This window comes from Musca autumnalis, unplaced genomic scaffold, assembly GCF_047663935.1.
Source record: "Musca autumnalis isolate F117 unplaced genomic scaffold, ASM4766393v1 scaffold_4, whole genome shotgun sequence".
Classification (NCBI taxonomy): Eukaryota; Metazoa; Arthropoda; class Insecta; order Diptera; family Muscidae; genus Musca; species Musca autumnalis.
In genome coordinates, this window is record NW_027411977.1 from 148,767,629 (window position 1) to 148,791,908 (window position 24,280).

At 34.0% G+C, this 24,280-nt stretch overlaps 1 protein-coding gene across 1 annotated transcript in view; it reads right to left on the reverse strand.

The window, feature by feature from the left end:
• Positions 1-5,583: 5,583 nt before the first annotated feature.
• Positions 5,584-24,280, reverse strand: part of LOC141403112 (lamin Dm0-like) — a 33,250-nt gene continuing 14,553 nt past the window's right edge. Inside the window, exons 2-5 of the mRNA XM_073985277.1 lie at positions 7,982-8,167; positions 7,796-7,932; positions 7,327-7,671; positions 5,584-5,594 (exon numbers count right to left, since the gene is read on the reverse strand). Coding sequence (XP_073841378.1) covers positions 5,584-5,594; positions 7,327-7,671; positions 7,796-7,932; positions 7,982-8,167 — 679 coding nt within the window. The remainder of the gene's footprint in view (positions 5,595-7,326; positions 7,672-7,795; positions 7,933-7,981; positions 8,168-24,280) is intronic.

Here is a 24,280-nt window from a genome sequence, read left to right on the forward strand (position 1 = left end):
TGGGCCTATGTTTATAGTTTTTGATGGGAGCCTTTAATGTCAAATAACTCCTAATTCGGTTAAAAAATTTAGCTAGAATCTTCAAAATATCGAAAATCGGTACATAACGTGGGAACTTCAAATGTCATTAACAGCTAGTTCGCAGGTATCTGGGCTATACGAAAATATGAACTTAAATGAACCGTTATATGGGGGCTATACCAAAACGTGGACCTATGTCCACAAGTTTTGTCATATAAGTTTATTGACATTTAAGAACTTTAAATGTCAAATTATAGCTACATCGGTCTGAAAATGTAGCTAAAAACGTCAAAATACCGCAAATCGGAGGGTACCGTTATATGGGGGCTATACCAAAACGTGGACCTATGTCCACAAGTTTTGTTATATAAGTTTATTGACACTTAAGAACCCTAAGTGTCAAAATATAGCTAAATCGGTCTGAAAATGTAGCTAAAACTGTCAAAACACCGCAAATCGGGGGTACCGTTATATGGGGGCAATATATAAGTTTATTGACACTTAAGAAACCTAAGTGTCAAAATATAGCTAAATCGGGCTGAAAATGTAGCTAAAACTGTCAAAATACCGTAAATCGGGGGGTGCCGTTATATGGGGGCTATACCGAAACGTGGACCTATGTCCACAACTTTTGTTATATAAGTTGATTGACATTTAAGAACACTAAATGTCAAATTATAGCTACATCGGTCTGAAAATGTACCTAAAAACGTCAAAATACCGCAAATGGGAGGGCACCGTTATATGGGGGCTATACCAAAACGTGGACCTATGTCCACAACTTTTGTTATATAAGTTTATTGACACTTAAGAACCCTAAATGTCAAATTATAGCTATATCGGTCTGAAAATGTAGCTAAAAACATCAAAACACCGTAAATCGGGCGGGGGGGGGGGCACCGTTATATGGGGGCTATACCAAAACGGGGACCTATGTCCACAACTTTTGTTATATAAGTTTATTGACACTTAAGAACCCTAAATGTTAAATTATAGCTACATCGGTCTGAAAATGTAGCTTAAAACGTCAAAATACCGCAAATCGGAGGGTACCGTTATATGGGGGCTATACCAAAACGTGGACCTATGTCCACAACTTTTGTTATATAAGTTTATTGACACTTAAAAACCCTAAATGTCAAATTATAGCTATATCGGTCTGAAAATTTAGCTAAAAACATCAAAACACCGTAAATCGGGGGGCACCGTTATATGGGGGCTATACCAAAACGGGGACCTATGTCCACAACTTTTGTTATATAAGTTTATTGACACTTAAGAGCCCTAAATGTCAAATTATAGCTAAATCGGTCTGAAAGTGTAGCTGAAAACGTAAAAATACCGTAAATCGGGGGGTGCCGTTATATGGGGGCTATACCAAAACGTGGACCGATATATCCCATCATCGAACTTGATCTTCCGACGGCTAAAAAAATGGTATTCCCCAATTTTCAGCGAAATCGGTCAACAAATGCGACCTGTATGTTGCGAACGGACGGACGGACGGACGGCGGACGGACGGACATGCATAAATCGACTCAGAAAGTGATTCTATGTATATCCCTAGAAGGAACTATGGGTCTATCTCGCTTCCTTTTGTATGTTACATACAAATGCACTAACACATAATACCCCTTACCACATAGTGGTGTAGGGTATAACTAGAGCTTCGTTCCAGTACTTTGTTAATGATAAAAGTGTCAAAAGAGCAAACTGACGAAAATGAGCCCGACATAATGCACCTTTTTCTAAAATGTACGGGAGCGGAAAAATGGCAGAAACGTCAAAAAATCTGGAACAAATGTCAAAGTCGACATGTCAGCCAATCAGAAACCGGCAAACATGTTGTACATTTTTGCTCGCCCAAATTTGTCGTGTAAAAAGTTTCTAAAGAGAAAGCAACTCAGCGCCATTTGTGTTCAAAGAGAAGCGACCATTTTGCAACTTTTTTGGTGTACGGGAACGCATTTTGGGCAAAAATGTGTAAGAACTTTTTATTTGTGGAACGAAGCTTAGATTTCTACAGCATAGGAAAGTATCCTAAAGATAAAGAATCATTGAGAATGCTAGTGAGAGGCTTGTATAGTTCATAAGCACATTTCCTCAGAATGTTGGCCGGTAAACCGTCTGGACCTGGAGAGCTAAAATTTTTTAATGAAACGAAACCATTAAACACTTCATCTTCGGTAAGTAGGAAAAGAGGGAATTGCTTTAAAGACGTATTATATTTTCCAATTTTTTTTAATAATTTACTTTTAATATTCTTAATAGGCTTAGATATGGAGAAAACCAAGGTGGTCCTTTATCGGATCTCCCTTTAAAGATTGGTACTGTTGACAAAAACGCATCATTTAGAGTATTATACAAATGTGAAACCCGAAATTCTAAGTTACCTCCTTGAACCCAATTTGTATTAGTTAAAATAACTCGTAATTGTTCAAAATTTGTCTCGGAAAAATTTAATTTACCTAATAATTTTTGCTCAGGAAAATTATTGAGAGAATTGTCTTGTATTTTCTCTGGTTTAAAGTAGTGTTGGGTGATATTTATCTTCAGGTTCAGCAAATGGCAAACATCTACACAATGAAATGTTTGTATACGTGGATAAAACTAAATCTAGAATTCTATTTTTGTGTTATGTATATTATTATTTTATAGTAGACATTGAACATACATTGGATAAGCTGGTACATTATCAATTATATTGTCACCCAAAACCCAATTAATATTAGGTAAATTGAAGTCACAAAGGCAAATCAGTTCAAATGTTTACTTTTGTAAGTCTGATAAATTTTTTATAAGTTCTGAATGTTTCATGGTATAATAAGAAGGTAGTTTCATGCTCACAGCTGATTTAAATTTTTTTTTAAATTTTGAATTTGAAGTACATTCATTGTCAAACTGAATTTGACGCAGAATGATTATATGTGTATGTACATATGTGTTTATATGTATGCAGTACAAATGTCAGTTAAAATAAATTTCCTATTTCATTTTTTCAAATTGAAACAAAAAATTTTTTAAAAATAAGTTTCCTTTCCGGTGGTCAAAAAATGCAAGCAATATTATATTAAAATTGGCTGATATTGATTTATATGATCCCGCTGTTAGTGGAGCTATAGATATTAATTAAACTTGACAAAAATATCTTGAAGAAATCCAATTCACCCAGGCAGCCTGTAAAGATTTGGATAAACTTTAACGCACTGGTTTATGTAGGGCTGAGTTATTTGACGAAATCAACTGCACGAAGCTCGACGTTGTTCCTGCCACTAACGAAGAGATGTCGATTCCCTCAAGTTGAATGTTCTGTTTGAGCAAACTCAGCAAGGAAAGGAAGCCACTTAAAGATTGTCAAGGATTTCGGTCAAGAAACTCGAGCTTTGGGTGACGTCAAGGAACAGCTCATACAAAGCGGTTAAGATGTACTGTTGATGATAATGTTTTTTAAACAACACCACCAAATATAAAACGTGATAGATTTAAAAAAGAGAAACAACATTTGTTATGTTTATGTTTTATTAATAAAAGTCACAAAAAATTAACAAGATCTGTCTATCTATATAGAATTGCCCTAGCCAATTGTGGATTGGTGGTGAAAGTGTGTGTGTTATTGCAGATGATGGTTCGGTTCAAACGATATTGATCACAGGTAGCATAGAGGTGGGCAACAGAGAGGTGATTCAGATTTTTATGACGATTATTGATCTTAAAGATATAAAAAATTGTTGCTGTTGCTGCGGTTGAGGAGTTTGAAATTAATGAAATCTTTGATCCAGCCTGACCTTGTGCATTCAATCTGCTTGAATCGAATGAAATGTAAGATTCCCTCTTCAATGCCTTCAATTTCTTTTAAATATGTTCCGTGTTTTTGCTTATGTACATGTTCTGCTGTTATTGAGGTTTAAGGAATCGTTGCTCCACAGTATCTATAAGTTAAGATAGTTGAGACTAGTTGGTCGCAAAGCGGTTATTAAAAGAGCGCTTACCAGCTCGTGGATTTGAAGAAATGTTCAATATTTTTTTTCTTTTTCTATATCTTTTTTTATAAACTCTGTAAACAATTACCAACAAATGTATTTTTTATTGAGAAATGTCATGTCGTATTATTGTTGTTCTGTATTTGACACGCTCCCGTACATACATACAGGGTTGTATTTTCCCAAATTTGACAGATGCGACTACCTTTTATTATTCTACCATGTGAATGTTTAAGGTAAATTTACAAATCAGAATTAGTAGCAATATAATGACGTTACTTAAAAAATGTAATTCTACGCAGACAAATTCTAGATTGGAATTGTCGTTAAGGATAATACGCTCTGAGGCTATGCGGTTATGAACAGCGATTAAAACTCCTCCACAGTTTTTATTAATTCTATCAGTCCTATAAACTTGGTACTAATCAGACAAAATGTTAATATCACGAATCTCAGGTTTCAGCCATGTCTCCGTGAAAACCAAAATTTTGAAATCACAGCCAAAAGGTTTTTAAATAAATATGTTTAAGTTAATTTTAAAACCTCTAACATTTTGATATAATAAAGATACAGATTTACTTAGTTTTTTGACAAGGCACCATAGGAGGGACAACTGGAATATTAACTGTGTTATTTCGTTCTCTATACACAAATTCTTTTACTAAAACACCATCAGGCCAGAATGAAGAATTCATCATCTTGTCAAACATGTCAGATGCTAGAACAATTTTAAAATACGAAATAGCATGTTGAGTGTGAGATTTAAATTTGGATACTTGAAATCATTATTATTAAAGTTATTGTGTTTAGAGCGTATGTACTTACACATTTTTGCTACTGATATATTATAAATAAATATACTTTTTCTAGGAGGAACTACTGTTAGTTCATTGCTATTGTTAGAAGCATAATTTTCAGTCACTGCTGTTGATGGAAGAGCAGAAATTGAAGTAGAAGCATTAACACCGGCTGGTTGTGCGGTAGAATATTTTTGAGAATTAGAGTATCTGAAGATTGAACTTCATTTGCTGTACGTTAAACAGGGTTTACATTTACTGGTGCGACGGACTCCTCGTCGCATCACAAAAATGTACCAAGAAACCTTAAGGGAAAAACCCAAGAAAAGAAAACACGCGGGCTGATGTTGTCTGTTCTACGGTTCGAAAGAAACTCAATTTTATTTTACTACCTTGTTACAACTAAACCTTAAATATCTAATCACTAAACAATACACATGCACTTATTTACTAATGCACGATGTGCCTAAAGGTATATGCACTCCACGCAGTGTGTGCGTTGAGGGTGATAAGGAACATAGATATTTTATTACCGACCCTTTCTTTTTATGGCCGACAGCTGTTATGTGTAAAGATAGATTAATAGCACATTGGTGCGTTGACTGAAATCTACCTGACACCATTGAAAACAATTCTACAAAATTGTCCATACTCCCCGCCGTGAAAAGATCCTAATCTTTTAACAATTGTATGTATTAGTATCTTATCTTTTTATCAACTAAATTTTTTTGGTAATATTACAATTTTTTTTTCAGTTTTGAAATTGCTAAGGGATTACTTAAATTCTACATTAATACTAGAAATAGAAAGAATTATGATAACTTAATTCTAGGTGATGGCACCCAACACCTTCAGCAACCAGCTAGGATGAGGACTTTTTCAGTGTGGCCATTTTAGCATTTTCGCAGCTAAATTTAGCATTATTTTTTTGTATTTAGCCGCAAAATTTCCATTTAGCATTTTTCTTAGCATTTTTCAATATTAATTTAGCATTATTCTATCCACGAAATCAAAGATATTTTAGTACTTTTTTATAAAAAATCTGATAAATGTTGGTTGAATTGAGTAGAACAGCTCTTTTAACAGCTCAAACCAACGTAGTTTTTCGTCTTTGTTCTGGTTTAAAGGAATGGAAATGTGAATAAGAAAATACAAAAAACAAGTATAAAACGTAAAGTTTGCCGTGTCGAACTTGTTATACCCTCTACCACGAAATCTTCAGAACTGATATGGAATAGTTAGTTTTTCTTCTTGTTACGAAAGTACCAATGTCACTATTTTAGGTGGAAAAGTTTTTTGACCACTGGCATCCCCAAATACTATTAATTCAGTCTTCTAAAAACTTGAAACTACATGAAATCGGGCGATACCGTTATATGGGGGCTCTAGCACAACATGGTAATATGTACTGAATTTTTGATGGGGAAGTTCTTACCTACTGCGAACTTTAAATACCAAATGACATCCAATTTTGCCCGAAAATGTAAAAAACAAACTAAATCCGATGGTGCCCAAAAATGGGCATGTGACTGTGATTAATGTGAAGAAGTTGCTTAACCACTTTGAACCAAAATGACACCCAAAAATAATTTAAATCAGTCGGTACCTTTTTATGGGGCCTATTCCAAAACATTGTCCTATGTCCCCAATTTTTAATGGAGACGTTTTTTGACAACCCTAAATTCTAAATTACGGCTAGTTCGGTCTGAAAATGTAGCTTAAAACATAAAAGATACCCGAAATCGGTCGGTTCCGTTAAATGGAGCTATTCCAAAAACATGAACCTATGTCCGCATTTTTTGTAGATAGGTTTTTAATACCAAACTATAACTAAATCGGTCTGAAAATTTAGCTAAAAAAATATTCCAAAACGTGGACTCTTTGTCCACAACTTTTGGTGGAGAAGGTTTTTGGAACCTTAAATACCAAATCATTGCCAGTTCAGCCTGAAAATGTAGCCAATAACAGCATTATACCTGAAATCGGCCGGTACTGTTTTATTGGGTCTGTATCAAAATATGGAATGATATAGTCCATCTTCGAACTTGACCTGGCTGAAAACAAAAGACGGATCTTTCCAAAAATTCTGTGTCCTATCTCAATTTTTGTGGATGCCAGAATGATTACCACAGACGGACGGACATGCATAGATCGACTAAGAATTTTACTCTTTTTATGAATATAGGGCCGCAAATAATTATTTCAATGCGCTACAAACGGAAAAACAAACTTAATATACCCACTATACAATGGTGGAGGGTATATTTTATTAAAAAATAACGTTTTTAAATTTAGCATTATTTTTTAGCATTTAAATATTTATTTTAGCATTATATTAACGCTGATTTAGCTGCAACACTTTTTTAAATCTGGTCACACTGCTTCTTTTCCATTGCTGAAATACGTGGTAAATCCATTTTCTTCTTAGAGGATGCTTCTCTCCAATACACATTTCTTCATAATAAATTTTGACACTAGTTCCATACGATGACATGATACACTGGGTATAACTACAGGCTTGACCCTACCTGCAACGGCAACTTCCTCATTACCATTAAACAGCGATGAGTCTTTGCTATCGCCACCTTGGATTTTTTGTGATTTCATAACCATTTTGATCGGAGGATTATATGTTGCATTCACTATCAATTTTTTGACATCACCCTCAATTTTTTCTGAACGATGGAAATTGACGTTATTCTCTTTATCATCGGCATTAAGTTTGAAGTGGCAACCACCGATATGTACTTCTTTGGTACCTTTCTTTAGTAAGATTACCTGAGGATCACTTTTGGAAATTTCGATGTGATCTTTCTCTCTGCTGGTTTGACTCATATCTTCTTCGTCACACAGTGATTTGTAGTAGACAGCAACTGCGAAATCAAATAAATTCTTATTATCCATTAAATAAATCTTGGTGCTCTTGCCGCTGCTGTGCCATATCATCGCGGTACCGTTGGAATTCAGCTTCCAAATTGGCGATATCAGCTATATGACGTGCACGTTCATTGGCGAGCAATTTCTCCAAATGACAATTGCGGCCATCCAAGGTAGCATTTGCAGATTCTATCTCACTAATGCGATTATTCAGACTCCCAATACGTGTACGAGTGGCACGTAATTCTTCGCTAGCACTTGAATCAGCAGAGGACTCACGAAGATTGAAGATTCTTTATATCTTGCTTATGCTTCATTTCCATTTCATAACACTTAGCACGAAATTGTCTTTCGTGTTGTTCACGCAACTCTCGCAAAGACTGCTGCAAAGTTTCCTCGTACCGTTTAGAGAGGCGACAATCCATCTCACTTAGTTCAGTTCCACGACGATAGCGTATTTCATTAATTTCTTGGGAATACTTTTGCTCCTTGCTAGTGTTGGGCAATCTCGTTCATTGAGCGGATCGATCTTTTTCATTCCGTTCACCAAAAAGATCCGGGTCATTTACTTCGTTCGTTGGCTCTTTTTCGTTCAACAATACATTTGACTGTATTATTTTCTTTTGAAGTCGTTCGTTCTCTGCTGCATATGTATGACTCCGTCGCTCTTTTCACCGAATCGTTCTTTTGAAAATGTTCGTTCACGAATGACACAACTGTTGTGTTAATTGCTTGTTTGTGTGCTAATGGGGGTGGTTTTGTTTCTGAACGTAGTGGTGGTGGTTTTGATATGAAAAAACCAGATGAACGAATGATGCAAAAGAAAGATATGACCGAGATGTGCTACTGAATGAGGTGAGTTACTGAGCGAGAGTAGCTCTCTGAATCATTGTTTGTTTTGTGTGGAAATTTGTGCTGCTTCCGCTAACGCAGCGTTTGTTTAGAGCAAAACCAATGCTGCTAATTTGGTAAGCAGCAATGACTCGTCCATCGGGGAACTAAATGAACGATATAAAAAAATGAGCTGGATACGGATCCGTTCGTTCTTTTCACGGAATCGTTCCTTTGAGCCGGTTCGTTCATGAACGACGCAACTCTACTCCTTGCACGTCAGTTATTCCCGCAGACTATGTATGTTGTGTTGCAGATACACCAGCTCTTTTCTTAGTTCATCAAGGTCATCAACGGCTTTTTTACGATCAGCCTCTGCTGCTTGATATTTTATACTAAGGTCAGCAGCACGTGATTCAGCAATTTGCCAGTCATTGGTTTTGTGCTCAAAATTGGACTTTAACTTTTTATTTTCTTCAAATAGTTGATTAATTTTAATTTCAAACAAACTTCTGCTGAGTGGCTATGCTACCTGTAGTGCGATTCTGTAACTCCTTAACGACAGAATTAACGACGAATGTCGGTAGTTAACGATAATTTTCGGTAAGTGCTATTCTGTAACCAATTTTAACAATTTTTGTCGGTAAATTTTGTCGTTAATTACCGAAAATTATTGTTAAGTTAACAACCAAAAAAAAGTAGTTGTTAAGTCTTAACGACAGTAAATTATTGCAATATTTTGCTGAATTCTTTTAACAACGGCGTTTTATATGAACGTATGCTATGTCAATAAAGACGGTACACAAGGTAAATTCCGCCTTATTGAGAAAAATCTTTTTAAGGCATTTACATAAGGGTTAACTATGTAGGATAACAGGGGGAAGCTTCGCCACTGTTGTGCTTTCGCCGGCGCCGATTTTATTGAAGCAGCATAAAGATCACCAAAGAGAAAGTTGTAGATCTTCGATTAACTCATAACTTTCCCTTGGAAGATCTACATGTAGCATCAATTAAATCAGCGCTGACGAAGGCGCAACATTGGCGAAGCTGCCACATGCTACTACCCTACGTATGAAGACTGCGCTAACCTTTGTTTTACTTATTAAAGAGGAAAAACGTTAGCTAATGCTTCAAAAGAACTCAAGTGTGGTACTGCTATGTAAGACCTATACCAATGTCCTTAACACTATCTTTCTAGGAGGCGCGTGACGTGAATAAAATAGTACGTGACACGTGAAGAGTATTACTATAACCTACTTTCTTCTGTGATAATCTCATAGATTTAAACCCAGCATCACTAACAATCAGAATGCTAAACATGGCGTATAAGCTTGGATTTTCGAACTTTTCATACTCTCCGCTATGAGAAATTTCTTTTAATGTGGGCGTGAATTGAATATGTGAATATAAAACTCAAATGACGGTAACGTGGATCCACGATCACTGAAGGGGCTTAAGTCATGTCAAATATCACAGTTGAATTTTGATACAGAGCGCCACAACCCAAAATATGATCCCAACTTTTAAATAAAAAATACAACTGCGCTTTTAAAAAGATTAATGGTGGTTTTATCACTTTTATTACATTTAAATCACACACACAATAAAAACATCTTAAGAAATGCTTCATTACTGGCATCCGTAGCCATCCAAAAGACACACATTTGAGCCACATTCCTCCAAAAGTCTGAATTGTTTCCTTCTTAAACGCTTCATGTTTTGTATTCGCGACGAAATAATGTTTTCAGCTTCAAAATATATTTTAATTAATATTAAAATATAATATTTGACATTTCCTTCCAATCGATATTCGTCGGTATGAGTTAACGATTTCTACAATCGGTAACATAAGGTTACAGAATAGGACATTCGTTAACTCCACCGAATATTTTCGTTAACTACCGATGTCGGTTCGTTATTAAAAAAAGTTACAGAATCGCACTACTGAAAACTTTACTGATTTCTTAAATTCAGGAATAGTCCCATCTTCAATTTTCCTAATTAAATTATCATCTACCTGTTTCATATGTAAATTGGGAACCCATATCCCATTGATTTCTTTATAATCTTCCTTGATATTTACCCTTTTAGGTGGCCAAGTCAATATCTTCTGATTCTCCACTAAGTCATAACAAATACCTAAAAATGAGCATTTTTTGACAAGATAGCTTCTATCGTTATTTATCTTTTCCTGTAACACATCCAAAGTCAATTCCAGCTGCTGAGTGATTTCGTCTTTCAATTTTGGAGAACAAATATTTTCATAGCTCTCTGGTGAACTTAAGCTGTGCACCTTAGCTCTGCAAATTAAAAGAGGACATTCAACGGTTAAAAATCTGTCCATCCCCTCAAATGCTTTTTCAATTTCTTTAATAGTATTCCACACTCCTAATGCGAAAAGTCTGTGATGATATGGAATTGTTCCCATACGGTGGAGCTCCTCCTGATTCTCTAAAAAATCCCTTCTTGCTCCTATGAAGGAATTTTCTATGACATCACACTTTTCCATAGTCTCATGGCTACACTTTTCTGAGCAATTTTGCTCAGTTCTAAATAAAGCGAAACAATGTATTCGCCCAACATCTTTTGATGTTATAATTTATAATAATTTATAATTTATTTATAATTTTCACGAAATACATACACTTTTCGTCAATATTAATTTTTTTATTAGTAGCTGTTTAATTCCAAATGATTTCCGCATTTTAGGAAACTTAATTTCTTCTGCCGTTAGAATTTGCGCATATCTAACCCAAATGCAACTTTGTGCGTTCGCACAAAGTGATATATGTCAAATTCTAACGAGTTAAATTCGCGCCACTTTGCAACACCTAGCTTACTCGTTACTTTTATACTTCACTACTCTTTGGATATTCGTCCACTAAGCAACACCAATTGTTAAATCAAAAGGTAAAAATATTGTTTCTTCGAACAATATTAAATAAAGGATTTTTCTATTTATTTTATTATAAAAAGAATTGATACTGGTGTTTTTCTTTTTGGTTTTTGTTTATTTACTTTTATTGCTCCTCAAACAGTAGCTATAAAAATTGGCCTAACACAATTTTTGCTTCGACTTCTATAACCTAACGAATAAACCTAACGTAGTCACTTTTGACTACGCGGCTATTACGTTATAACACTACGCGTAAACTAACACACTTTTCCTTCTTGAAAATGTGAGCCTACCACGTCACTACACTTAACACGAATAAACTACACAAATTTCATGTTTGAAACCGCGAGCCTATCACGTGACTAAAATAGCGGATAAGCCCAACGTAGTAACTTTTTACTACGCGCTTATACCGCTCCTATTTACGCGAACTATCTCATGTCTTTCCTATACACGAAACAATCACTGTGGGGTCACCAAATGATGGGACGGACTCCTCGTCGCATCACAAAAATGTACCAAGAAACCTTAGGGAAAAAGCCCAAGAAAAGAAAACACGCGGGCTGATATTGTATGTTCTACGGTTCGAAAGAAACTCAATGTTATTTTACTGCTTTGTTACAACTAAACCTTAAATCTCTAATCACTAAACAATACACATGCTCTTACTTACTAATGCACGATGTGCCTAAAGGTATATGCACTCCACGCAGTGTGTGCGTTGCGGGTGATAAGGAACATAGATATTTTATTACCGACCCTTTCTATTTATGGCCGACAGCTGTTATGTGTAAAGATAGATTAATAGCACATTGGTGCGTTGACTGAAATCTACCTGACACCATTAAAAAAAAATTCTACAAAATTGACCATTTACTTTAGGTAATACATTTGAATATGGCGCCTGAAGCGCAAGGTTACCTGTAAATAAATCTTCAGCAGTATTACGTGGCGGAGCCACCCTAGGTGAATTTAGAGTAATTAAAAAGCTCAAGACTATCATATCCCTACCAGTTTTTTTTTTAACAAAATTTGTAATACAGGACCTTACTTCTTGACTTATACAAGGTGACATTTCGGAGCATTATTCATCGTTTTACCCATAAATAGACATGTGATTTTTGCATATTTTTGAAAATTTTAATGCAAATATTTCGTTTATTAAACAATAAAAGCTAGAGCTTTGTACGTATTATTGATTATTTTCAATATGACATCGAATTTCTGTCATTGGAACGATATAATTCTGTATAATAACGTCGTTACAATTGGTTGAAATTTCAAAAATATACAAAAATCCGATGTGGGGAATAACATTAAAAGCAATAAAAATCAATAAAAATTGGAATCCAAATGCGAAATGATGAAAAATTTGGAAATTTTAAGGTGAAAATTTTAAGTCCTCTAAAAACCCCACATCGTTTTCCCTAGGAAAGTAACATAAACGACTTTAAATAAAATATTAATAAAAATTCGTTGGTTATACCATTATAAATGAAGTAACGGTACCTTTAACATGACCTTAGTTTTGTTAAAACGAATACTAAAAATCGCAAGGAAATTCGTCGATATTGTGCGGACAATATTATCTTTTTGCTATCCGAGAATACGAAACCTGTCGTATTAAACTGTGCTTAGAAGTAAATGTATTTGCGTTCCTGTTCTTTAAAATAACCTGCTTTGTTCTGAACATTTTTTACGTGTATATTTTTAACTAGTTCTTTTTTAATAGGATAGAACTAAAAACTTCCACGGGTTCCACTGTTGTAATGGTACTCAAATAAAGGGGAGCTGTCGAACTATCAATTTCTCAATAGATTAATTGCGACCAAGTGCGACGCCGGGAAATAGGCCACCTATAACGGTACCACCCGATATTATGTACTTTGAGGATTTTAGCTATAATAATCAACCGATCTAGCTAGAAATTGAAATATAACGTTTTCTACGAGTAAACTATCCGCCCGATTTCAGCTATTTTACAGTTTTTGAATATATTTTCGGAACGAAGTTGATACCATTTTGCATTTAGGGTTCCTAGTGGTCAAAAAACTTTCACACACAAAATTTTGGGCATAGGTCCACTTTTTGATACAACTCTCATATAACGGTAACCCCGATTTTAGGTATATTGGAATTCAAAGATACATTTTCCGACGGAATTCTATATTGTTTAATATTGGCAAATATACTTTGCTAATATTTAACAAAGTAAAACACCGAAAATAGTTTCACTGTTGACAGACTGTCATACTCTTATTTATGGCAACAACGACGATGTCATTCATTGATAATGGCGCTTAGTTGGTTATGATAATGTTTATGATACTGACGATCAGCTGCGTTGACATAGTCCCACGCTTTTGAATATCACCAATATAACGGCACGGTCCGTTTGGCGTTTTAAGGCATTTTGGAATTAGCTGGAAGTTTATAGTTCGATGGTTAATTCTACGACGAGATCCATTTTAAAACTTATTAATATATAGCTTATCATTTGCTATTATCCATACCCATTGATTGTATTATCATATCTGCAAAAATTCCGCACAATATTTTATTTGATGTATTGCTAAAAGCATCTCGACGTAGTAGAATAAAAACATCCAAGAATACATTACTAATAATATTCCAACTTCATCAATTGCAGTCATCAACTTTTGGTATCATCTGACCCGTTTATTTGTAGTTTAAGAAACATCTCAAAAACTAAAAAATAATTTAAACAGCGAAATATTACAATTTTTACGCTAAGTAAATATTCATCCATGAATTTAATTTGTTCTATTTTAGTTATAGTATACATATTAATTGAATTATTTTATGTTGTTAAAACAAAAGTCTGTATTTAAGAATATAACGTTTTATGTTATACCATTATAAATGAAGTAACGGTACCTTTAAAATGACCTTAGTTTTGTTAAAACGAATACTAAAAATCGCAAGGAAATTCGTCGATATTGTGCGGACAATATTATCTTTTTGCTATCCGAGAATACGAAACCTGTCGTATTAAACTGTGCTTAGAAGTAATTGTATTTGCGTTCCTGTTCTTTAAAATAACCTGCTTTGTTCTGAACATTTTTTACGTGTATATTTTTAACTAGTTCTTTTTTAATAGGATAGAACTAAAAACTTCCACGGGTTCCACTGTTGTAATGGTACTCAAATAAAGGGGAGCTGTCGAACTATCAATTTCTCAATAGATTAATTGCGACCAAGTGCGACGCCGGGAAATAGGCCACCTATAACGGTACCACCCGATATTATGTACTTTGAGGATTTTAGCTATAATAATCAACCGATCTAGCTAGAAATTGAAATATAACGTTTTCTACGAGTAAACTATCCGCCCGATTTCAGCTATTTTACAGTTTTTGAATATATTTTCGGAACGAAGTTGATACCATTTTGCATTTAGGGTTCCTAGTGGTCAAAAAACTTTCACACACAAAATTTTGGGCATAGGTCCACTTTTTGATAGAACTCTCATATAACGGTAACCCCGATTTTAGGTATTTTGGAATTCAAAGATACATTTTCCGACGGAATTCTATATTGTTTAATATTGGCAAATATAATTTGCTAATATTTAACAAAGTAAAACAATGAAAATAGTTTCACTGTTGACAGACTGTCATACTTTTATTTATGGCAACAACGACGATGTCATTCATTGATAATGGCGCTTATGGGTACTTTACACGATATGTATTTTACATATGGGTTGTCACTTTGCGTATACATTTTGTATATAAAAAGTGACAACCCATATGTAAAATACATATCGTGTAAAGTACCCATTAGTTGGTTATGATAATGTTTATGATACTGACGATCAGCTGCGTTGACATAGTCCCACGCTTTTGAATATCACCAATATAACGGCACGGTCCGTTTGGCGTTTTAAGGCATTTTGGAATTAGCTGGAAGTTTATAGTTCGATGGTTAATTCTACGACGAGATCCATTTTAAAACTTATTAATATATAGCTTATCATTTGCTATTATGTATACCCATTGATTGTATTATCATATCTGCAAAAATTCCGCACAATATTTTATTTGATGTATTGCTAAAAGCATCTCGACGTAGTAGAATAAAAACATCCAAGAATACATTACTAATAATATTGAAACTTCATCAATTGCAGTCATCAACTTTTGGTATCATCTGACCCGTTTATTTGTAGTTTAAGAAACATCTCAAAAACTAAAAAAATAATTTAAACAGCGAAATATTACAATTTTTACGCTAAGTAAATATTGATCCATGATTTTAATTTGTTCTATTTTAGTTATAGTATACATATTAATTGAATTATTTTATGTTGTTAAAACAAAAGTCTGTATTTGAGAATATAACGTTTTATGTTTCTATGCCGAAAACATATTTTAAATAACTCTAATATATTATCAAACCTTATTTAAATGTATCTGAATTACACAGATTTAAAATTTCGAAAAATTTTTTATTAAAAAAAAATTCTCTAGAAAACGTTGACCGAATAGCTTGTAGCTAGATGGAATAAAAGATCTATGTCTGATAAACATCTCCTCCAAATATCATAGCTCTACATTTATCCGTTTAGAAAATATTGATTTTTGACAAAAAAAAAATACCATTTTGGACACACTGTAGAGATGAATCTACATGGGTGAAACAAGTCATCAGGAGATACTCATACTATATCAAGAAGTTCGCTTGATAAACTTTAGAGGATAAGAAGTTACGCTACGAATTCATATTAGACCAAGACAGACATGATTATTTACAACAAATACAGCCATAAACAAACAACAAAACACATTCAACACCGAGGTGCCAAACCGACAAGACATCCTATAGCCAAAGAAAATAAATAATTTTTAAAACTCATTAAATTAAAAGTCAAACCAAATGTCAGAAATAGTCGATACTAGTGAACGTCCACTCTCAAATGAGAATATTGTAAAAACAGACTACCACAGCTGTGTTCCATATATTCAATCATTTAAAAATAACGATGAAATTCGTATAAGTATACAAAATCAAGATTTTTACATACTACCATCGGAGAGCTAACAATACACTGAAGGGAATTTAGGAATGCTAGACTGAGGAATAACTGTGTGGGTTACATGCTTGATGAAATTCGATATGACCTAAATGGAATTGAAATTGATCGTGCTTGTTATTTGGGTACAACAACAAAGATACAAATTTAATTTCTCTAAGGGAATCCGAAAGCAAGGTTATGAGTAATGCAGAATCGAAGGCAGATGGTGACGTAAATACAAGCTCATTCAATTTTTGTGTACCCTTGTACCGTCTACTGGGTTTTGCTGAGGACTTTAATAAGGCAATTTGCAACAGTAAACATGATTTGATTATCTTGACGAGCGCCAACGGTAAAAATGTATGTTATTCAACTGCATAAAACGAAGAAATTCAACTCACTATTACAAACATTATTTGGAAAGTACAACACATTCATTTATCAGACTATAGAAAAATCAATTTCCTGAAAACAATCAAGGATGATAAAACTTTACCGATAGCATTTCGCAGCTGGAATTGCTACTTTAATCCAACTATTGCTAGTGGAAGACAACACAGCTGGAGTGTTAAATTGTCTGCCAGTCACGAAAGGCCTCGACACGTTGCTTTGATATTTGAAAGAGGTCACAAGCTACAACATTGTGAACTTCAAAATATTATTATTATTATTATGATGATTTGAAACTAAAGTTTGGAGAGAACCGTTATGCACGGAACGAGGGAACCACAACCACGTCTCACATATGCAAGATTTAATACAACCCAATTGACGTTATTGATGTCAGCAATCAAAACGAAACTGTGAAGAATGGACCCATAGACCCATGATCGACTGGCGGAGTACGTTCCTTTGACAGGAACTATCCGAAAAGTTGTATAAGTTATTGTATACAGTTGAACCTCGATTATCCGTGAATCGATTATCCGGGAACCTAAATTATCCGGAACAGAAAAGAAATGTTCTTTTCCATTTCCTCTATTTTTCGTCATAAAATTCATTTTCCAGGCGTAAAAGCACACTTTCCAATTAACTTGATTAAGCAAGCAGAAGATAAACAAAGAAATCCTGAAAATATCCCTTATATTACAATTATACAAGTTTTGTTTTTTTTTCTTCATAAAGTATTTTTTTAGATATTACAATAGATATAAATACCTTAAAATGGAGGCAAATTATTAAAATCTTCATTGCTGAGTGATGTATCTAAATCTATGTCCATATCGGTTACAAATACAGGTAAATTGATTGAATCATTCAATTCAGGAAAATTATTAAATCATTTAATTATTATCTCACACATTTTTACAAGAAATGTCAATAATTTGTTAACCGTACTGTCTGTGAAAAACTGATAGCTGGGAGACAGCCGAAAAATGTATGTATGTGTTAGTAAATTAGAGTTGACTGTGAAGACTCACTATTTTTCCACAATGCTCGTCATCATTCCGATTAATTTTTTGTTTTTCCGTGATATATATATATATATATATATATATATATATATATATATATACTAGCAAAATGCCCGCTACTTCGTATGCGGAAAGGATATAAAAAAAAAACAAATAAACAATATATAATATGGAAATGACAAACACTGAAAATTTGATCGCACTAATACCAATTATAATCAATATTTATTTTTATCTTAGTACTGTACGTACCCCTTAAGTTCGTTTTTAAAAAAGATCAGCCGTATCTCACCCTTACACATTAACAGCGAGATCAACGTTGCACACCAATACACACCCTAACTCCAAAAAAAAAAAAAATTCCAGCACTGTCCCTACACCCAAAAACAAATTGAGTACCATTAAGTAATTTTAGTATATTTATGGTACGTATTTCGACGACATATCTCAGCCATATACGGACATTAATACAAAATAATTACAGTAATTCCAAATCTCAAGATTCCAGCTGTATCCGTTCGTCCAATTCCAAATTGTACCAAACTTAGTATCAAGTCGAACTCTTCGTACGCATAAGTAAGATTTTCCAAAACTACCTCAATCCTTCACTTTAGTAGTAATCTTACTTCCAAATTTCAGGATTCAATCTCTACCCGTTAAATTAAAATTGTACTAAATTTAGAACAATTTAGAATTTTCGTACCAATTTTCAAAACTTCCTCAACGCAACAGGGCTACAATAATCATACTTTCAAATTGCAGGATTCCACCGCTATCCGTTCACCTACATACAAATTGTACTAAATTTAGTACCATTTAGTGCTTTTCGTAACCATAAGTTTGCTTTTTCAAAACAACCTGAATCCTACTCTTCGACTGTAATTCCAAATTTCAGGATTCCAGCTCTATTAATTCACCCGAATCCAAATTGTATCAAATTTAGTACCATTTCTTTCCCAAACAAATATTTCAGGATTCCAGCTCTACCGTTCACCCAAATCCACATTGTACCATATTTAGTACCATTTAGTACTTCTCGTACGCACACGTACGACTTTTCAAAATTTCCTCAATACTACACTCCTACAGTAATCTTAATTCCTAATTCCAACACTATCCGTTTACTAAAGTTCAAATTGTACCAAATTTAGTGCTTTCTGTACCCATAAGTACGAATTTCCAAAACTACCTCAATTCTACTGTCCGACAGTAATCTTAGTTCCAAATTTCAGAATTCCAGCTTTATCCGTTCATCTAAATCCAAATTGTACCAAATTTAGTACCATTTAGTACTTTTCGTACCCAAAGGTACGAATTTGTAAAACTATCTCAATCCTACACCTCTACAGTAATCTTAATTCAAAACTTTAGGATTCCAGCTCTATCCGTTCATCCAAATCCAAATTTAGTACTGCTCGTAATCATAAATACGAACTTCCAAAACCATTTCCTTATTTCAACGCCATTTCCCAACCTGGATTCCCATACCAAATTTGAAGATTCTAGCTTTATCCATTAAAAATATGCAATTGGTACCAAATTTAGAAACTTTTAGTACTTTTCGTACACTTATAGGTCGAGTTTCTAAATACCCTTTGGTACATCTTCCTAACTCTCCATCAATGACCACTCGTTCAAAATTTCAGATTTCTAGCTCTTCGCGTTTGCCTAATACAATGGATTCCATATTTAGTACACTTTAGCACTTTTCGTACCTTTCTACGACGAATTTCCAAAAACCCCTTTACACAAAAACAAATTGTACAAAATTCTGTACAATTCTATTTTCCAAAACAACCTTAATCCTTCACTTCAACAGTAACCATAATTCCAAATAACAGGATTCCAGCGCTATCCGTGCACTCAAATCCAAGTTGTACCATTTGGTACATTTCGTACCCATAAGTACGAATTTCAAAAACTACTTCCATCTCAATCCTATACTCCAACAGCAGTCTGACCAAATTCCAGCTCTATCCGTTCCCCCAAATCCAAATTGTACCACAGGTAGTACCATTTAGTACTTTTCGTACCCTTACTACCTCAGTCCAACACTCCAATAGTAATCCTAATTTCAAATTTCAGGACTCAAACACTATCCGTCACCCAAATCCAAATTCTACCTCTATAGCCTACCGCGAACGGGTTGCAAATTCTAACTCTTTCCGTTTACAAAAATTCATACTTTAAATTAAAATAAATAAAATTAAAATACTTAAAATTCAGGATTCCAGTTCTATCCGTTCACCCAAATCCAAATTGTAATAAATTTAGTACTTTTCGTACACATAAATACGAATTTCCAAAATTTCCCCAATCCTATGATCCAACAGTAATCTGAATTTCAAATTTCAGGATTCCAGCTCTGTCCGTTCACTCGAATCCCTATTGTACCAAATTTAGTACTTTTCGAACACATAAGTACGAATTTCCAAAACCACCCTCATATCTCAGTCCTACACTTCACAGTAATCTTAATTCCAAATTTCAGGTTTCCAGCTACATACATACGTTCACCCAAATCCAAATTGTACTAAATTTAGTACCATTTAGTACTTTTCGTACCCATAAGTACGAATTTTCAAAACTACCTCAATTCTACACCCCACCAGTAATCTCAATTCCAAATTTCGAGATTCCAACTATATCCGTTCACCCAAATCCCCATTGTCCCAAATTTAGTACCATTTAGTACTTTTCATTCACATAAGTAAGAATTTCCAAAACTTCCCCAGTCCTACACTCCAAAAGTAATATCAATTCCAAATTTCAGGAATCCAGCTCTATCCGTTCACTCAAATCCAAATTGTACTAAATTTAGTACCAATTATTACTTTTCGTACACTCAAGTTTCCAAAAACCCTTTGGTGCATCTTTCTTACTCTTCATCAGTGATCCTCAGTCCAAATTTGAGGAATCAAGCCCTATCCGTTCACCCAAATCGAAACTGTACCAAATTTAGTGCTATTTAGTATTTTTCGTACCCTATGTACGAAATTCCAAAACTTCCACAATATTAAACTACACCAGTAATCTCAGTTCCAAATTTAGAGATTCCAGCGCTATCCGTGCACCCAAATCCCCATTATACAAAATTTAGTTCCATTTAGTACTTTCCGTACACATAAGTACTAATTTCCAAAACCACCCTCATATCTCAATCCTACACTTCAACAGTAATATTAATTCCAAATTTCAGGTTTCCAGCTCTATCCGTTCATTCAAATCCAAATTGTACTAAATTTAGTACCATTTAGTACTTTTCGTACCCATAAGTACGAATTTTCAAAACTACCTCAATCCCACACCCCACCAGTAATCTCAATTCCAAATTTCGAGATTCCAGCTATTATCCGTTCACCCAAATCCCCATTGTATCAAATTTAGTACCATTTAGTACTTTTCATACACATAAGTACGAATTTCCAAAAGTTCTTCAATCCTACACTCCAACAGTAATCTCAATTCCAAATATCAGGATTCCAGCTCTATCCGTTCACCCAAATCCCTATTGTACCAAATTTAGTACTATTTAGTACTTTTCGTACACATAAGCACGAATTTCCAAAACTACCCTCATATCTCAATCCTACACTACAACAGTAACCTTAATTCCAAATTTCAGGTTTCCAGCTCTTTACGTTCACCCAAATCTAAATTGTATTAAATTTAGTACTTTTCGTACACATGATTGGTAATTTTCCAAACCATTTCCTTTTAGAAGCACCACTTCCCAACCTTGATTTCCATACCAAATTCCTATATTCCTATATTCCTGGGGCCTATTATTGATTTCATTAATTATTTAGCGATTTCATCAAATTGCAGATTTTGAAATTGAAAAGTTATGACTGTACATCTCCATATACGATAAAATTCTTAATTGCAAATAAATCATGGTAATATGCACAATTTTATTGCACTTTCATTGATTTGCAAACATTTAGTTATTACCAAAAAGTCAGGTCCATACAGTTTTTAGTTGTTGTTATTTCTGAATTTATTTCCCTAATGTTGTCTTCAACAGCAACTCATTTGTTCATTTGCGTAATTGATGTTTATACACCATTATCACCAACTGCGACATCTGTTGCAATGGAAGATAACAAATGTCTTGTCTTTCTATTATTTAGTGGTTTACGATAAAATAAGCGCGCCTAGAAGTAAACTACAAAATTTGAAATTATGTGTGATCTCTTACGATATCAAGAAGTTATGGCATTGTTAATTTTACACATGTCTTGCAGAGGGCCAACTAAGTGCGTAATAGTAATTAAAAATAAGGATTTTTGTTGTTGTTATTTTTTGTGGTTCCAGGACGAATTTTCTAAAACCCGGCCCTATCTCGCACATTTGCATCAACAGTGACCCACTGGTAAAATTTCAAGCTCCTAGCTTTAGCCGTTTTGGCTGGGCGTTGATGATGAGTCAGTCAGTCAGTCAGTCAATCACTTATCACCAAGCTCATTTATATATATATATATATATATATATATATATATATATATATTCAACACATTGCTTTAAAACCATATAATGAATTGCATATTTTCTCTTTGGTGCTAAATCTGCAATGACTTTCTCATATTTATAACCGCCTACTATCATGAAGTTCTTTTGGATAGTCCATGTCAACTATATATATGTATCCAGTGTCTGAATTAGGTTGAAGCTTCTTTATTCCTTCTTCATCTATAATCATTTCTTCTGGTTCCAGAAATTTAAAATTTGAAATTGGAGTAAATTGCTTCATTGCACAACCGTATAAGTTATTAGCATCTACTAATTTTTCATGTATTTATTGTTAGCTTTAGCATATCTTTTTGAGCTTTGAGTTAGTCCATCCCCGTATACCCTTTTTAACTAAATTAAACATGTCTAAATCACTAATCAGTTCAAGCGATACATTTGTATGTCTCAACATCGCATCAAAAGCTAACCCTGGCACAGTATAATACTGACAGGGATCGAGTTGGTGATCCTTTTTGCAAGACTTTCGAAAATGTCAGTCAGTAGTAGCACAACTGTTTTTAAATAAAACTCCATATAATCTTTCAATGACCGACAATTAAAGGTTTCCCACACTTTCTTAGCATGCTCGTACGTCTATATCACAATGTTTATTATTTAAGTTGCTATAGAAATCCTCTATGGGAGGAAGAGTTGATTCGTTTAGCCTTTGAAGTGGACCTAAATATTCATAACAAAATATGCCATACCGCCTCATTAATGAGAATTCATTATTGTTGCTAAAGTGTGGTCTTACCGCTAACATGTAGTCATCTTTCAAATTTTTGGCTAGAGTGTCTAAACTTGCCGCCATAAATCTATAACTATCCAAAAATCTATATTCTAGTGTTTCATCATTTCCCATATCAATGATAATTAAATAAGTTTTCTTTCTAGTTATATGTATATTTAATGAGTTCTTTTATAAACAAATGGCAGTCATACGTCTTTTATTCTTAGTTATCTGTGGACGTATTAATCCTAAGGAAAAATAAAGGAAACTAAGAATTAGTATAACGATGTTAAAATAATACTTTGAACTATTATTACTCACCTTGATATATGCATCACTAGAATATAGTGAGCCTTATGCTTATGTTTGGATTATTTTCCTCAATTTTTTTTTTCTTCCGCCGGAAATGCCGTACCTTTAAAATTTAGGACCCTTCCATTCCGCAAAATAAATGTATCTGATATAATATTTATCTTTCCGTATGATGACTTTCTTGAGGGTTTTTTTTTGTTTTTTTAGTAACGCTGCAATTATGCTCCACTTTAAGCAGTATATGCCATTATTATATACATACATTTATGCATGCATGCCTATCAATCAGCTCTTCGGGTTTGGTATGTAGTGTGAACCTTTTATGGGACAACACTTACTAATATGAATTTTCAGGCTAATTATGTTTGAAAGAGCCCAAACAGATCCCCGTTCTTGAAATTCAGACATTTTAACTTTAATGCAGTCAAAATTATCATTTATTTGACTCTCTACATTATCAGCTCTAGAGAGTTGTTTCATTTTTCTGTTGTGATAAATATTTTGTCTATCACCCTTCTTGAGACATTTTAAAATCTTTTCCACCAAGCTCCAAATATAATTTTATTAAATCTTGGCGGATTACGGCATCATCAAGCTGATTCATTAGAGCTGTTTTCGATTCACGAAATAGGTAGTCGACATCAATTGTATTCCCTTTTACTTTATATTGGAAAGTTTGTATCCTATTGCTGCAACCACTTTTGACTAATGTCATGTCATCATTAATTATTCCACCAACTATTGCTTGTGGCTTATTGTTTTGTCATGATCTATCCAACTTGTGGTTAATATAGAAAGTTTGCAATATTCACAAAATTTTGTTATCTGAGTATTTTGATCAAACTCTTGTCCCATTTGTTTTTGTTGTAAT